The sequence below is a fragment of the Rutilus rutilus genome (assembly GCF_951802725.1).
Source record: "Rutilus rutilus genome assembly, chromosome: 14".
Taxonomy (NCBI): Eukaryota; Metazoa; Chordata; class Actinopteri; order Cypriniformes; family Leuciscidae; genus Rutilus; species Rutilus rutilus.
Genome location: NC_140219.1, coordinates 1715001 through 1732500, shown reverse-complemented (window position 1 = coordinate 1732500; position 17500 = coordinate 1715001). Strand labels below are relative to the sequence as shown.

At 39.1% G+C, this 17500-nt stretch overlaps 2 protein-coding genes across 4 annotated transcripts in view; one reads left to right on the top strand and one right to left on the bottom strand.

Annotated features, from left to right (window-relative positions):
- The window catches only part of LOC311303552 (putative methyltransferase NSUN7), a 30243-nt gene extending 24432 nt beyond the window's left edge, over positions 1 to 5811 (top strand). Inside the window, exons 12-13 of the mRNA XM_084430072.1 lie at positions 3718 to 4037; positions 4913 to 5811. Of these exons, the coding sequence (XP_084286198.1) occupies positions 3718 to 4037; positions 4913 to 4925 (333 nt within the window). The 3' untranslated portion in view covers positions 4926 to 5811. The remainder of the gene's footprint in view (positions 1 to 3717; positions 4038 to 4912) is intronic.
- Positions 5812 to 5824: 13 nt separating this feature from the next.
- The window catches only part of apbb2a (amyloid beta (A4) precursor protein-binding, family B, member 2a), a 32776-nt gene continuing 21100 nt past the window's right edge, over positions 5825 to 17500 (bottom strand). The window contains exons 10-15 of one of the 3 annotated variants that reach the window (XM_084430068.1): positions 13608 to 13722; positions 12607 to 12682; positions 10942 to 11025; positions 10349 to 10464; positions 9334 to 9519; positions 5825 to 7664 (exon numbers count right to left, since the gene is read on the bottom strand). In XM_084430068.1, coding sequence (XP_084286194.1) covers positions 7509 to 7664; positions 9334 to 9519; positions 10349 to 10464; positions 10942 to 11025; positions 12607 to 12682; positions 13608 to 13722 — 733 coding nt within the window. In that variant the 3' untranslated portion in view covers positions 5825 to 7508. The remainder of the gene's footprint in view (positions 7665 to 9333; positions 9520 to 10348; positions 10465 to 10941; positions 11026 to 12606; positions 12683 to 13607; positions 13723 to 17500) is intronic. The other 2 variants (XM_084430069.1, XM_084430070.1) reach the window with 2 other exon arrangements.

Sequence of the window (17500 nt, the reverse complement as noted above, 5' to 3'; positions counted from 1 at the left end):
AGTCTTCAGCAGCGCTCAGATTAGAGGACCTGTTATGCCCTTTTTCAACCCTCTGGGCCCTGGAGGTGTTCAACATGCGCTGACATTTGTGCTTTGTCATGGCTAAAGTCTGATTACACTGTAATCAGCACAAACTCTGCTACAATCATATGTAAGCAGCATGTATGTAAAAGTTTGTATTTTTTGAGAAAATGATGTTTAAGCGTGGTTTGAGAAAAAACAAATTTGTCACTGAAATAAGGCCATAAAACTTGTTCACAAGACTTTTGAACATTGTATCACGTAGTCTAGAATTTTTTGCTTCAAAACTATGTGAAAATCATCCTTCCCTAACCCTGCCCACAAACAATATATTGATTTAAAATTTGTAAGACATGTTTTGTGTAAGAAAACTTTATGCGAGGAGGGCGTGAATCATCATGAACATTGATGAGTTTCACATCTGGGAAGACAAAGACCCTCCCATAAATCAGGTGGGACTGTGAGGGAACTAGAACAAAGAATGAGGAGAGATTAGAATGGCTTATTGATTGTTTGGATTTATTTACAACACAACATATAATCAGAAGATACACAGCAAGGGTCAAAAAGGCACATTATTGAACACACTGATCTAAACAGTGCGACTCGAACAGTCACACACCTCTGTGCCATTCATAAAACAGTTACCATATAACATACCTTTCATTTCCAAGGAGTTTGCTTTTTCATTTTACCATGTGTGTGTACGGAGTCTCATGTGAATGCTTAAGTCAGCAGGACTCATCGGTGGCATCTGGTCCCTGTAATAAATAAATAAATAAATAAAACCTGTGAACTTGCTGATATCAGGAGCAAGGCTGCACGATTTGGGGAAGAAAATCTAATTGGGATTTTTCTGGTTAATATTATGATTTACAATTCACACAATATATATATTCAGGCTTTCCCCCCCCCCCAAAAAATATTTTCTGTAAAGAAAAAATAATGTTATTGCTATTAACTATAAATCGTTAAAAAGGAACACTTCAGTACACTACACTAGAGAAAGAATATGGATTATCATATGTTACTTGAAATGTTTTCAGACGTTATGAAATGAGATTGGAGTAAAAACATATCCTAATGTTTGGCGCGTTTTGCTTTTCAAATGCACAGCACGACTGACCCGATCTCACAGCGCTCGCAGAGAACATTTACTGAAGCCATCGGTCCTCGAAACATTACTGTAACCACATTACAATAAACATCTATGATTGAGCAGATATCCACAAACACAGTATTTCATAGTAAACACCGGTCTATGTATTATTATATTCATCATGTTAGTGTAAATAAACTCATACTTTTAGATCATGCTATGTTTTATATTAAAGCGCATACAAACACTCTCGTGTCATACATGCATATTTATTTAGCATTTAAATGTTGCCTACCTGTCTATAGTTCATATTTCAACGTGTTTCTGTCGATTTAATACATTTTAGTCTAAAATTATAATAGTGTTATTGTTGCATAAACTTCACATTGTAACTGAACTGTTGCAGTTACAATGTGAAGTTTATGCAACAATAACACTATTATAATTCAGAATAGGCTACATTTCTTACCTTCAAGTCTTTCTCATCTTCTTCTTCTGAGGTAAAGCTCACAGCGTGTCTTCCAAACTCGAGGAAAAGCAAAGGAATGATGAAGTTTGATTGTTTGTTTAGAGATAATGAGGGCGTTAACAGGTTCGCGTTCCTTCACGTGGACTATTTGCATGTGAATCTCTTTTGCGCGTGTGTGTGTGTGTGTGTGTGGTCACATTAGAGCTAATGAGCTCTCGCTTGAGAAACTGGATATCTTACTGGTTTCATATAAATTACTTAAAAAGAGAACATTAGTTTTCGTTTTTGAATTGGATAATTTAAAAGTACACGCTTAAATGTTTCTAAAGATATATGGCTCATAAATGTGTGACAAGTATTCGTTGAGTTTTGTTTCAGTTTATAGACGTGCTCAAGAAAAAATAGTTCACGAGACGGAGAGGCAGAAAGCACACCCTGTTTATTCTCTTTATTTTACAAAAGCACAATGTTTTGATTTGATTGTAAGTGGACACATACAAAAGTAGACTTCTTAAAGATTCTGTTTTCATTTAAAAAAAAATCTGTATGACCATAAATGATGTATTTATACTTTATTCTGCGCATGAATTATTATAATGAGGAATATTGTGACGTGTTCCCGGAAGAAACTCAAGACTACAATGGAGGCGTTTCAGGAGTTCAGAAACACTGACACTGATATAGAGAAGAACTGTGTGACTTTGCAGAGCTTATTCATGATCTAACTGCAACATTACACACTGAAGAGAGATGACGATGGAAAGCATGGTGTTCTTTAAAAAAAAAAAAATCTTAATTGGCATTGATGGTTCCCATGAAGAATCATTAACATCCACGGAATCTTTCCATTGTACAAAAGGTTCTTTATAGTGGAAAAGGGTTCTTTAGATTTTTAATGTTCTTTGCAGAAAAAAAAAGTGATTTTTCAGAACTGATCACTTACAGGTGAAAAAATGAACCTTTTTGGAACCTTTATTTTGAAGAGTGTAGACCACGCTGTGTGTGTGTGTGTGTGTGTGTGTGTGTGTGTGTGTGTGTGTGTGTGTGTGTGTGTGTGTGTGTGTGACCTCGTGTTCAGCTAAAGGACAAACATAATGACCATAATCTGGGACCAGAACTGCATCATAACCACACGATGGGCAATAAATGTGTGATGTTCAGGAGGAGGGCAGGACGTATTGAATAATTCAGCCTCATGTCTGCATGCGTTAGCGTCAACAGGGCAAAACCTTGCGTCCTCAAACACACACACACACCATCTGAATTATTCACTGGGAGTGTGTGTGTGGTGCTGAGACAGCAGATGATCCTTTAAGAAACACACACTGAACTAATATGCAACACAGAGAAACGTAAATTATGAGAAAAATATCTTTCCCTGAATAATTGGAAATGTTTATGGTTGGTCCACATCCTGTTTTTTTTTTTTTTTTTTTGGCTCAATAATATTTCAGGAAAATTTATACATTTTAAATATATATTTAAAAAAAATATTTAATTTTATTACTATAATTTTACCTTTTTGTGTATATTTATATAATAATACTATATTAAAGTGAATATAATTAATATTTAATTACTATAAATAATAATTTATTGTTTTGTATTATATATTAGTTATAGTTTTTCCCCACAGTTCGACTGATTCACCATTTTATATATTTTGCATTTGTCAGATGCTTTATCTAAGTGACTCTCCAGAACATGTTAGGGTATGCTTACACGACACCATTTTCAACTAAAAACATAGAACTTTTAATTACCGTTTATTTACACGACAACAGCGTTTTGGGATCCTGAAGACGCAAACTTTTGAAAAAGGGTTTTAAAGGGCAAGTTTTTGAAAACGATAGCGTTATGTTATCATCTCTGTGTAAACTACAAAAACACGAATTTGTGAAAACGGTGCCGTCATGCGTTACATTTTCAAGTGACATCGCCATCTACTGGCCTAACAGCAGAATACAGCGATTTTAGTCGTTTCCGCAGGTCCGTGTGAACGGGGATCGTTGTCGTCTGTACATGAAAAACACAAAGGAAAATCTTTTTAATTTTTAGTTCATCGTTGTCATATAAACGAACCCTCATACAATGTTTTCAGCCTTTTCTTTGCTCGTCTCCTACACAGCCTGAACCAGAAGTGAAGGAAACGCCGCAGCAAGTGCTCGCTCGCGCAGCGGCCAAAGGCTTGTTAGACGGACTCCACCCGAACCAGCCAATCAGGAGAGAGGGCCGACGCCGACGGTCCCGAAGAACACCAGCCAATCGAGCGCCCTCCACGAAGACACGCCCACACACCACACACGAAGACACGCCCACACGCCACACAGAGCGACCAATCACTCGTGGCGGATTTCTTGAAGCACGAGATGAAGGGGAGCAACTCGGCGCCGATGGTTTATCATCAGAGCGACAGCAGAACTCAGTCTCGCAGTTCGTCACAATACGGTTAATTTAACTAGTTAATAACAATATCTTGGTAACACTTTACAATAAGGTTCATTAGTTAACATGAACTAATAATGAACTGCACGTATACAGCATTTATTAATCTTTGTTAATGTCAATTTCAACATTTACTAATACTTTATTAAAAACTTGTTGACATTAGTTAATGCACTGTGAACTAACATGAACAGCTTTATTTTTATTAACTAACATTAACAAAGATTAATAAATACAGTAACAAATGTATTGCTCATGGTTAGTTCATGTTATTTAATACATTAACTAATGTTAACTAATGAACCTTATTGTAAAGTGTTACCGATATCTTTAACCTGTTAACTGTCACCCCGACTGTTAAGCATAAATCTGAGCTTAAATGTTGTAATTAATGAACGCTTTGTAATACAAACATACTGTTGGTCTCTTTTTAACTCTTTCCCCACCAGAATATTTTGTTGTATGAATATCTGAACATGCAATATATCAAAAGAAAGAATATGGTGAAAACATGGATTGCCGGAACTACTGAGTGTGCCAAACTAAATATTTAACTAATACAATCTATATATTTTACAAAACAATCTAAAGCCATATCAAGTTGTTAAAAATGTGAAATTGATGTCACAAAAATTGAGCCGCTAAATTACTGTCCACTTTCAAAAAGGTTTTACAGGATGAATTTTGAGTGAAGTTTTCAAATTATACGCAATTTGTGATAATCATTAAAATCTGTGATTGGGAAAAAAGGCTGTTAAGAAAGCTCCCGGGACGCTGACGGTTAACAGGCTCGATCAGACGTTAACGGAAATGTTTTTTCAGAGTAAAGCACTGAGGAAAACTAACCAAACGTCCGGTTTACTTCTCTATCTCCGCAGATCAACCGTCTAGGTCTCGACGTCTCTTTCAGGGCGTGTTCTCCAGGACAGGCTCCACCCCTAACACAATAGGCCACACCCCTAACACAACAGGCCACACCTTTAAGACAGCAGGCTCCACTCCTAACATAACAAGCCCCGCCCACAACACAACAGGCTCCACCTTTAAGACAACAGGCTCCACCTCTAACATAACAGGCCCTGCCCACAACACAACAGGCTCCACCCCTAACCTCGCCTCTTTCTCTGATTTATACTGTACTGGTTCGAACACTGCTTCAGTGTCTGTAATCGACGATCACTCCTCGACGCCGGTCGCTCCGCCTAAAGGCCGACAGGAAGTTCTAAGGCTGACGACTGTCATGTTTCCTCCCGTTCTGTCGTCAAGCGACGGTCTTCTTCCCCAGAGGCGGAGCCATGCTCTTACAAACCCCGCCCACACCCGTACAAGCCACGCCCACACCCATCTGCACTGGAGTAGCTCGACACCGGCTCTTCCTCGAACCCAAGTGGCATTCAGAGTGAGACTGAATCATCTGAGGCCGTGGCTGTGACACACACACACACACTCTCTCTCTCTCTCTCACTCACTCACTCACTCACTCACTCACACTCTCACAAACACACACTCACAAAAACACACACACACTCTCTCTCTCTCTCACACACACACACACACTCCAGAAGCATTAGTGAGGCTACCGTCAGTATTTTACTCTATCTTAGTAATTAAGACGTTAAGAATGTTAATTAGACGTGCTATATATCTGTTTAAGATCGCATCTAAGTAATTATCACTACTAAACTACACTGTTTAAATGTCACTGCCATCAAATTGCCATCAGCATATTTTCCCATATCATTTGGAACAAGCATGCAAATAAAACAAGGAGAGACTCATTTTTTTGTTTTGATGTCATTTATTTCCACAACATGTTACATTAATATGGTGTAAAAATGAGTGTCTTAGTGGTTGATCTGAGTTTAAAATATCATTTTGTGCGAAATAACATTCCTGTGTTTGTCTATTTTTGACTTGTACTGTAGCAGGGGTTAGACGTGTGTGTGTGTGTGTGTGGCTCATCTAAAGCCCGAAACGCTCTACGCATGTACACAAAACCTTTTAGCTAAGCAAGCTGGAGTTCATGCATCACTGCGTTCCACGATTCATAATGCAATGCGAGTACATTTAGCATTTCCAGCCTCAAAGGCCGTTATAGCGCAACATTAGCGTAAACCAGCGTCCGCTAATGCTTCTCAAACAGTCAACGGTTGAGGAACTGCCTTAAGACAATGTTGCTCTTTAAAGTCAACAGGGTTTGCATCATTTTACTCTCACAATGTGACATATTTCTGAAAGAAACAGTATATTTTATGGAGAAAAACATGGGACTTTATTTTACCATTTGAGAATTTATGCAATTGTAAAACATCCTCTAGCACAGATCAAATATGATCATCAGGTTTATTTGCTCAATCATTGCATTGCATCACATGTTTTAAAACTACAGAGCTCTGATCATAAAACTGAGCATTTAAATATCATCTTACTAAGACATTATTGGCGGATATTGATATTTATATGCATATTATGTAAGTATCTGCTACTGTTATAAAGATCACGTTGATTTACATTATAAGCGTTAGCATTTCATCACTTTTTGACCATATAAATATGAGCGTTTGCTCAGTTTGGGCCTCTGAGCTGTTTTTTCCCCTCCAGATTCTCACTATATGAGCCATAAAAGCTTGATGCATCAAATATGATCCTCAAAAACAAAAAACTCAATGTTTAATAAACCGTTCCAATTCAAAATATTAGATTTTTCGGACTACTATTTCCTATGTCAGGCTTTAATGTTGACTAACGTGAACGCGTCTTTAACTGGACATCTGAATCAAAACACCTGGTTTCATGTCGTTGAGACATTTAAAGGACAGTATTGAGGTCTCTTGCGTTGTGTATGTATTCCAAGCGTTCATGTCTGCATTTGCGTACTTGTGCAGGGAATCTCTCAGGCTTTAGTGTTTAAATGAAGCAGAAGTGTATCTGTGTGGTCAGAAAATTCAGTTTTGCTCGCATTACAGTGTTGTTTTGAGCAGATATAGTGTGTGAACATCATGATGTGTGCTTGCTAAAACATTTCACACACACGTTCCCCTTTTCCTGCTACCAAACACCAGAAAATTCCCTCTAAATTTCTTGGGAAAAGAGATCAAAATTTCAAAGGATCCAATTTCCTCGTGTGGACGAGTGGCATTGAATGAGTGGGTGGTTTGAAATGAAACACACTTATGGCACAGATCTGAATCCAGGTCACGTGTGCAAAGACTGAGTTACATTGATCTGAGCGTGACCGTAATCGGTGAGACGTGAACTCTGACGCCCTCGAAATACTTCAGTGAAAATGTGTCAGTGTAAGGCAAACTCATGCTTTATTCAGGACACTCAACGTTCGAAAAGCTTCTCGTTACGCACAGCGACATCTTGCATTATACTTTTTGTCTTTTGTTATGTTGTGTGTTTCTCTTCTCGACCGCATCGGTAGACACACACACACACACACCTGCTGTCCATCACAGCTGTTCTGCTCCGTCATTGGTGGGGAACCTCGGGGGCGGGCTTCTTTTTCAGAGTGTCTATGATTGATTGGACGCCGCGCTTCACGCTGGACGTTACGCGGCGAGTGACGGAGTCGCTAGGAGCCGGAGTCGAGGAGCCCGTCTTCTCCAGACACTTCTGATACCGCAACTAGAGGAAAACACAGGATTATACACAACGAACATGTGTGTACGCAACAACTTAAACTTTATGTACAGCATGATATTCAAGAAACTTTTAAGCTCGCTCGAGAATTTTTTTGCGTTCGCTTGAGAAATGTTTGCGTTTGTACAAGAAACTTTTGCGTTCGTTCGAGAAACTTTTTAGTTCGTTCAAGAAACTTGCGTTTTTTCACTCGAGAAACTTTTGCGTTCGTTTGAGAAACTTTTGCGTTTGTTCGAGAAACTTTTTAGTTCGTTCAAGAAACTTGCGTTTTTTCACCCGAGAAACTTTTGCGTTCGTTTGAGAAACTTTTACGTTCGTTAGAGAAACTTTTGAGTTCACTCAAGAAACTTTTGCATTCATTCAAGAAACTACGTTCGTTCGAGAAACGTTTGCATTCGTTCAAAAAACGTTTGCGTTCGTTCGAGAAACTTTTGCGTTCGCTCAAGAAATTTTTACGTTCATTCTAGAAACTTTTGCGTTGCGTTCACTCGAGAAACTTTTGTTTTGATTTCACTCGAGAAACTTTTCCGTTTGTTCGAGAAGCTTTTGAGTTCGTTCAAGAAACTTGCGTTCGCTCAAACTTTAGCATTCACTCAAGAAACGTTTGCATTTGTCCGAGAATGTTTCGTGTTCGCTCTGAAAAAAAATTGTTCGTTCAAGAAACTTTTGTGTTCGTTCAAGAAACTTTTCCGTTCGTTCGAGAAGCTTTTGAGTTCATTCAAGAAACTTGCGTTCGTTCGAGAAACTTTTGCGTTCGCTCAAGAAATTTTTACGTTCATTCTAGAAACTTTTGCGTTGCGTTCACTCGAGAAACGTTTGCATTTGTCCGAGAATGTTTCGTGTTCGCTCTGAAAAAAAATTGTTCGTTCAAGAAACTTTTGTGTTCGTTCAAGAAACTTTTCCGTTCGTTCGAGAAGCTTTTGAGTTCATTCAAGAAACTTGCGTTCGTTCGAGAAACTTTTGCGTTCGCTCAAGAAATTTTTACGTTCATTCTAGAAACTTTTGCGTTGCGTTCACTCGAGAAACTTTTGTTTTGATTTCACTCGAGAAACTTTTCCGTTTGTTCGAGAAGCTTTTGAGTTCGTTCAAGAAACTTGCGTTCGCTCAAACTTTAGCGTTCACTCAAGAAACGTTTGCATTTGTTCGAGAATGTTTCGTGTTCGCTCTGAAAAAAAATTGTGTTCGTTCAAGAAACTTTTGTGTTCGTTCAAGAAACTTTTGCGTTCGCTCGGACAATTTTTTGTGTTTGTTCGAGAAACTTTTCCGTTCGCTCAAAAGAATGTTTGCGTTTGTTCGAGAAACTTTTGCGTTCGCTCGGACAATTTTTTGTGTTTGTTCGAGAAACTTTTCCGTTCGCTCAAAAGAATGTTTGCGTTTGTTCGAGAAACTTTTGCGTTCGCTCGGACAATTTTTTGTGTTCGTTCGAGAAACTTTTCCGTTCGCTCAAAAGAATGTTTGCGTTTGTTCAAGAAACCTTTGCGTTCGTTGAATAAATGTTTACGTTCGTTGAAGAAATGTTTACGTTCTTTCGAGAAACTTTTCTTGAATTTCTTTTTGCGCTCGTTCAAGAAACCGTTCGTTTTGTCTCCCATCCAATTATGTATAATGTATTTAACCTGCAATATTCTTTAAATGAGAAACAGGTGACACTCACCACACAGGCCGACTGCACGGCCTCCGACACACTCCCCGCGTTGGGTTCGCACCAGAACACGTGACATTGGAAGTGCTGGTTTCCAGTGTCCATGATGAAGGCAAACGTATGAACGTCGCGTCCCACACCCATGAAGGACAGGAATCGCACTCGACACTCCACTATGACCTCCTCCTCCTCCTCTTCCTGCCCGAACAGAAGAGAAATGACAATAATAAACCCGTCTCTCCGATGTCACCACAGGCCTGTTGGAGACACTTCAATCCATCAGACGTTTGGAATAAATGTGAATGTGCCATCAGGGTCCAAGTGGACTGGAAAGAGAAAAATGTGTCATGTGTCTCAGATTGTCCTGGTGTCCATATGGAACAAGCTTTGTGTCGTTTTGACATTTAATCTCACAATATACGGTAACAATGTAAATGTAAGATCTAAATCAGTATAGAATCAAAATTACATGGGCTTATATCTGCAAGAATTTTAATTTTATTTTGATACATTTTTGACATACAGTATTGTGCAAAAGTCTTAGGCATGTTATCTCCCCCCCCCCCACCCACATTTTTTTTTTTAAGTCAGTTATTTCTATCTTTTGCTGTAGTGTGTCAGTAGGAAATATCAGTTTACATTTCCAAACATTCTTTTTGCCATTAATTGTAATAATCCAGTGAGATTTGTGTATGCACAAGGAGTCTGACAGCAGTCAGCAGTCGGTATGATCGGTATTAACATGCCTAAGACTTTTGCACAGTACTGTATATCAGACAAACCGAGATGGATTAGTTTGAAAAAGGTTTGTTTATGAGGGGGATGGAAATGAATGTGCTTTTAGTGTTTGTTTTTATTTTAATCTATTATGAAGTTTATAGCAAAACTGTGAATCTGTTTAAAGCGCCACCCAGTGTCAGACGGAGGAATGCGGTTTGAGGTCTCTGGTTTCACAGTGTCAGACAAACACACAAACAGGTTCAGGGCAGAAACACAAATAAATGAGTGATTTTACGAGAGCGTTGACCTTTTCTTTGCTGACAGTGACGGCGGCGTCGGCGACGTTCAGCAGGACGGGCGTCCAGTCCTCTTTCCCTGCCGAGGACATCAGACTCTCCACCGCTGCGTTGATCATGTCCATGCCTGAACACACACCACAGGTCTGGACACTTACACAGGACCAACTTCCAAATGTACAACATGACTCCAGAAGCTCGTGATCTGTGTCAGTGTCTACAGAGTGTGAAAGACGGACTCACTTTCTGTGAAATCAATTTGACTTGATTTATAGACGCTCGTGTGAGTGAGCGTGTGTGTGTGTGTGTGTGTGTGTGTGTGAGAATGTCTATGTGTGTGTGTGTGTGTGTGTGTGTGTGTGTGTGTGTGTGTGTGTGTGTGTGTGTGTGTGTGTGTGAATGTCTATGTGTGTCTGTGAGTGAGTGAGTGTGTGTGTGAGAGAGAGAGTGAGTGAGTGAAAGTGTGTGTGAGCAAGCGCACGTGTGTGTGTGTGTGTGTGTGTGTGTGTGTGTGTGTGTGTGTGTCTGTCTGTGAGTGAGTGTGTGTGAAAGTGTGTGAGTGAGTGTGTGTGTGTGAAAGTGTGTGAGTGAGTGTGTGTGTTACCTATCGGTCTCAGCACTGATGTCATTCCCAGGTAAAACACATGGAAACTGTGTTGTTGGTCAGTCTTTGGTGTTGGAAACTCTACTGAGAAACACACAGATGAGAAACAGGACCTGAACATCACAGAAGGGAATCGTCACTTCTCACACACACACACACACACACACACAGCTCTTGATGTATGATGAAAACAGAACAATGGGTCCCTCGGGAACGAGTAATCCTGCACTGGGCATTTTTGCATTATGAATACGGATAGTTTCTTCAGGATGAGCGCGAGTGAAGCTGCTGTGATGAAGATGAAGACGAAGATGAAGATGAAGAACAGCGGTAACACGGTTTAATAGTGTCAGTGCTTTAACACTGTTCTCTCCATATCTCACTGATCACTGCAGGCATTTACACACCTAATGAAATCAAGCGCTTGTGCTGTGCTGAGGTCAGCGCGTCCCGTCACACACACTTTATTTATGGACTCCTCTATACACACACACACACACAGGGTTTGAAATTAACACCCGCCAACCCGCCAAATGCGGGTAAGAATCATCGGTGGCGGGAAACGCTGTTTTTTACTTATCATGTTTACTCAGTTTGCTGGAGAAGTTCGTGTAAATCATGAGTCTTCATGATATATTAAATATTGCGCACAATCTGCTCATATCTGCTTACTTGAACACACACGTCACTGCACAACATATAACGGCGCGCTTGTTCATTTGCATTGAAGCAATAGTGAAGATTAATAAGCATTTGGTGAACAGAAAATATTATTTATTATTTATTAATATTATATTATTTATGTTGGTTGTCCTGTATTGATCTGTCCACCTAAAACACATGTGTGGTGATGAGGATGAAAGAGGAAGAGGAGGAGATGCTGGATGACAGGATTTGGTTTGACTAAGAAATTATTGTATGAACACCAAATTTTATAATAAGCTATAGCCGATATCTTTTCTTTTTCTGGCTAGTAGAAGTTCTGAATGGCCGGTAACTTAAATATTTTGTAGCCAAATTGGCCGGTGAGTGAATTAATAAATCTAAACAGTCTATTTATATCTACGTTTTTGCTGCAACAAGATGTTACGACGAAACGATGAATCTCTGTGAAGTAAAAACATCACGACCAATGAAATACAAGCATTTGCGTCATGTGATCAGAACTCCAGATACACGTGGAGTTCAGTCAGTGAGTCCGTTCACACACTACAGACGTTTGATCGAAATGAGTTTTGTAGAGTAATATAAATTGGGCCTAAATACTAATTTATTTTAAAAACTATTACATTTTACAAACTTTAAAACAGCTAAAAACCAATATGTGAGCTGACATCATATTTTATTATTTTAACATCATTTTTAAGTCTTCGAAAACCTGCATATATGAGGGAATTTTAAAAAGTGTGATTTTTCGACCTGGAAAAGTCATGGAAATTAATACAAGCTAAAAAATCATGGACACTTTTATAATTAACATAAATTGTTTATGATGTAAAACTATTTATGATTTAAAAAAAAAGAAAGTATATCCTTCATGGGGGCCTTCACATACTGTCTTTGGAGTCAAACGGCTGAGAAGCGCAGCTCTAAAGCTCATAATCATCAGAGTTCAGATTTGACAGGTCATGTGACTGTACATCCAAACGTGTGTGAGTCTCTCACCTGTCAGAGGAACATCTGAGCTGAACTGAGACGAGGATCCTGCGCCGGCACACACACTCTTGCGTTCGGCCATGATCTGAGAAAACAAGCAGAACAACTGAAAAAAAGCCTCCGTCGCTTCATCCTCGTGCATGAGGATGGACAGCGCATACTAACACACACACACACGCACACGCGCACGCACGCGCACGCTCGCATACTACTAACACACACACACTTACACTCAAACACACACCCACACACAAACACTCACTCACTCAAACAAACACACACACACACACACTCACACAAACACACACCCACACAAACACTCACTCACTCAGACAAACACTCACTAAAACAAACACACAAACACTCACTCACTCAAACAAACACACACACACACACACACACACACACACACACACACACACACACACACACACACACACACACACACACACACACACACACACACACACACACACACACACACCACCACACTCACTCACTCACTCAAAGAAACTCACAAAAACACACACACCCACACACTCACTCAAACATACACACACTTAAACACACTCACACAACACACCCAAGCTCACGCACACAAACACACGCGCTCACACACGCTCGCATACTACTAACACACACACACACACACACACACACACATGCTCGCATACTAACACACACACACACACACACACACACACACACACACACACACACACACACACACACACACACACACACACACTACTAACACACACACACACACACACACACACAGACAGACACACACACACACACACACACAGACACACACAAACACATACACACTCACTCACACACACACTGAACAGCAGAGAAATGGCTTTAGATGAAAGAGGACAGATGATTGGTTGCTGAGTCTCTTTCCTCATAAATATTCATGAGCCAGATAATAAATATGTGACTAGTGATTCAATTTGTCCATGAGAATGTGTGTGTTGTCCTGCTGTGTGAGTGTGTGTCCTCACCGTGGAGCAGATCAGCTTCAGGCTGCTGGCCACGGTTTCTGCAGGACTCTCACACTGAAACACGTGGCATTTCAACACACGCGTGTTCTTGTCACGGGCCACATACGCAAAATCCCTGAAACACAACAACAGAGGCGTCAGTGAAGCAACACTCAGATCACCAGATCAGCTTCAGGTGAGCAGATATAAACAGGTGAACAGGTTAGCTGGTTTAAATGATTCTCTCAACTAAATTCTGTAGCAAATACTTAAAAGTCATTTAAATGTTCCCCTCTTTGAGCACATTGTACTGAAAATCATTCTCAGAAATCAGTTTATAAAATTTAAATAAAAACAATGCAAAAAAGCAATGAAAATAAAACACTTACTAAAAAGCAATTACATTTAAAAAATGTAAAATTAAAGTCCTCCTGTAGTCAGTCAACGTATCCCTTAAAACTCATCTCTGAGCACCAAAATGACATATTTAAACTTTTTTTAATTCAATTCTATTCACATTTATTTGTATAGCGCTTTTCACAATACACATCATTTCAAAGCAGTTTTACAGAAGGTGCATGAGTCCACATTACACTTTAGAGAGATCTGTTATCAGAGGTCAATGTCTAAGTTATGCATTTCAGAAAATCACAGTCAGCGAAAAATTTATTAATTTAATGCAGAAACAATGAGCTCATTGAAGTAATGAATACTTTTTCCTTGAAAAAAATTCCTTGAAATATCTTGAATGTAACTCGACACCCTTGCCTCATTTAGTATGCGCGGTTCTATGAATATGCAAATGAGCCCCGCCTCCACTCACTCACTCAGCTCAGAGATCCACTGGTTGACGATCAGACGTTGATCTGATTGGTTACAAGGTAGTTTGTGACGTCAGAAACACCAGCGATTTCAAAGCGTGTGTTTGAGACTGTCTTTGGTTCACTGCAGTTTTAAGGAGGAAATACTCAGCAATGCTGTCGACTTATGAACTTACACATGGTTTGTGTTAAAGCACATTAAAAACACCACATAGACACATAAACAACATTAAAAGATGGATTTTCACCACAGGGGGACTTTCAATTAAAAACATGCATGCCATGTGACCATTAACTAACATCAGAGAGCCATGAACGTGTGACTGTGCTGTAAAATTATTGAAATATTAACTCAAAATCTCAGGGGGGCTTCAAGTAAATATCTGAGCTAAAAAAAAAAAACCATCTGGGAAACCCGATGGAAATGAATCAAGCACAGGAACCTCACAGATTCACAGTGTGATTCCCACAGATGAAAATGATGTATTACACTCAGATCGAAGAGCCTTTAATCAGCAGCTAATGAGACACCTGGAACAAAAACATCCATCAGAGAGAGAGACACGTGAGAGAACTGGTAGAGGAATATATACGTGTGTGTGTGTGTGTGTGTGTGTGATGAATTTAAAGGTTAATGGTTTTGTGGCCGTGTTTCAGTGTCACTGGTGACATTCAGAGAGTTTGCTTCAACACAGTCAAACTGATGCAGCAAACGCTTTCTGGCGTCGAGAACGGCTCAATCTGAGCAAACGCACAAACACACACGTCAAACGCACAAACACACACGTCAAACTGCTGGACTGACACAAACACACACGTCAAACTGCTGGACTGACAAACACACACGTCAAACTGTGCTGGACTGACAAACACACACGTCAAACTGCTGGACTGACACAAACACACACGTCAAACTGCTGGAGTGACAAACACACACGTCAAACTGCTGGACTGACACAAACACACACGTCAAACTGCTGGAGTGACAAACACACACGTCAAACTGCTGGACTGACAAACACACACGTCAAACTGCTGGAGTGACAAACACACACGTCAAACTGCTGGACTGACAAACACACACGTCAAACTGCTGGACTGACACATATTACTGCATGATGCTGTTATTTTAGTATAACTGAGATACTATAGTTTTAATAATATTTAAAATGTTTTTATTTTTATATTTCCATTTTTAGTTAAAGTTTTAGTAATTTTGTTTGTAGTATTGTTTGTCATTTTTAATAATTTTTTTAATGTTGATACATTTTTTTTATAATAATTTAGTCAGTTTTATTACCTTTTAATTTTTTATTACATAGTATTTTAGTACCTAATGTAATGAAAATAAGAAATGTTTACTTGGCAACTAGCTGAAAAAAAGTTTATTTTTTTATATTTTATTTAACATGAATTATTAATTTAATAAGTCAAATTACAATAAATAATTTTACAATAAAAAATAAAATAAAAATCGAAATAAAACCCTTTCAGAAGCAATAAAAATAATGAAAAAATATATCAAAATAAATCAATAATGAATTAAATAAATAAAAAAATGGTCAAAATAAAGATTTTTTTAAAAATTGTGTAAAAAAATCTAAATTAATCAATTAAATAAATTTTCCCCCTTTCTGCCACTCTCTTTGACGTCATGTCGAATGGGTTAGACCCTAGGGGTCGTATCTGGGAGCCCCAAGCACCTCGGATGTTTTTGGCGTGTGGAATTTGCATGCCTGGCCTATAAAAAGACACATTCAGGTTTGTTTCTCGGAGCCGAAGCATCGCGTCTCTAGGGATGAGAAGCAAATCCATTCCCTTCACCTCAGCTGGATCCATAGAGCACATTTCAGCGCTCTCTCTCTCTCTTAACGGCACAGATCAGTGTGAGACGTTCCCCTAAGAGCTTCAGCGGCGATATAACAGAGGCGATTTCCCTTTATAATAAAGAGCAAATTCCTCTAAAAGAACTTCACGGCGGATCGTGTGTTTTTTAAAGATGCCGTTCTGTCCGTGTCCTTCTGGATGCGGTCGATATTAGGAGTGTAACGATGCCCTCATGATTCGATACACATCACGATACTGAACTCACGAGATGATATTATTGTGATACGTCAAGACATATGATAAAAGATTAACAAAAGATTTACTGTTGATTAAAATGCTGAATTTGATATTTCATTGTGTGTGTAAATGAATAGTCTTGGACTTGATGCTGAAACCCAAAGCACAGGACAATAGAGACACCAGAATAACAATATTCATGATTCTGAAGCTGAAAACACAGAATTATTGTAGACGAATATGCTTGATCTCTGTCACTGACTAGATATATTTAACATAATGTCGGCTACTTTTTACTGGTAACATTAGACATTATCAGGACACACACATATGCATTATTATACATTATATATAGTAGTTTAATGTAGTACTGACACTAAAACTCTGAAAACTTGAATTTCTTTCTAACACAGTAATTTTTATTTTGGGTTCTATCCACGATACATATTGTCACTATCCACGATACATTGTTACACTCTCTACCCGCAGCGCTCTCGACAGGTTATGCTCCTCTAGGGCTGGGTGTCGAGTTCGATACTTTTTAGACACTGCCCGAATTGCCTCAATACCATCAAGTATCAAAAAATGTCTTGTCATTCGGTACCAAATTTCGATACCTAATGCCAAGTTCACACTGCACGATTTTCATAGTAGTTCTTTTTCACTGTTCTTTTCACACTGCACAACTATCTGGGGTAACGCTCAGTCACTGCTGTGTTCACACTGAACGATGGATCGGCGACAGGAGGCGACACTGCATGACTTTACAAAAGAAAGAAATCGCCGACAACTTCTGCTTGGTCCGAAAACTACGTTTCACAACCAAACACTCATGAGAAGTGATAAGGAAATAACGCAAGATCACGTGTGCGCGAGACTGAAATTGTTATTTAAAATGATAGCCTGCAAGAAGATTGTGATCCAAATTGTCTGTTTGCTGATTTGCAGCGAAAAGGAGAAAGAGAAAAACAGATTATGCAGGAGGAAATGTTTGTGTTACCGAAGGAGTGTTACCGAAGGAGTATTACC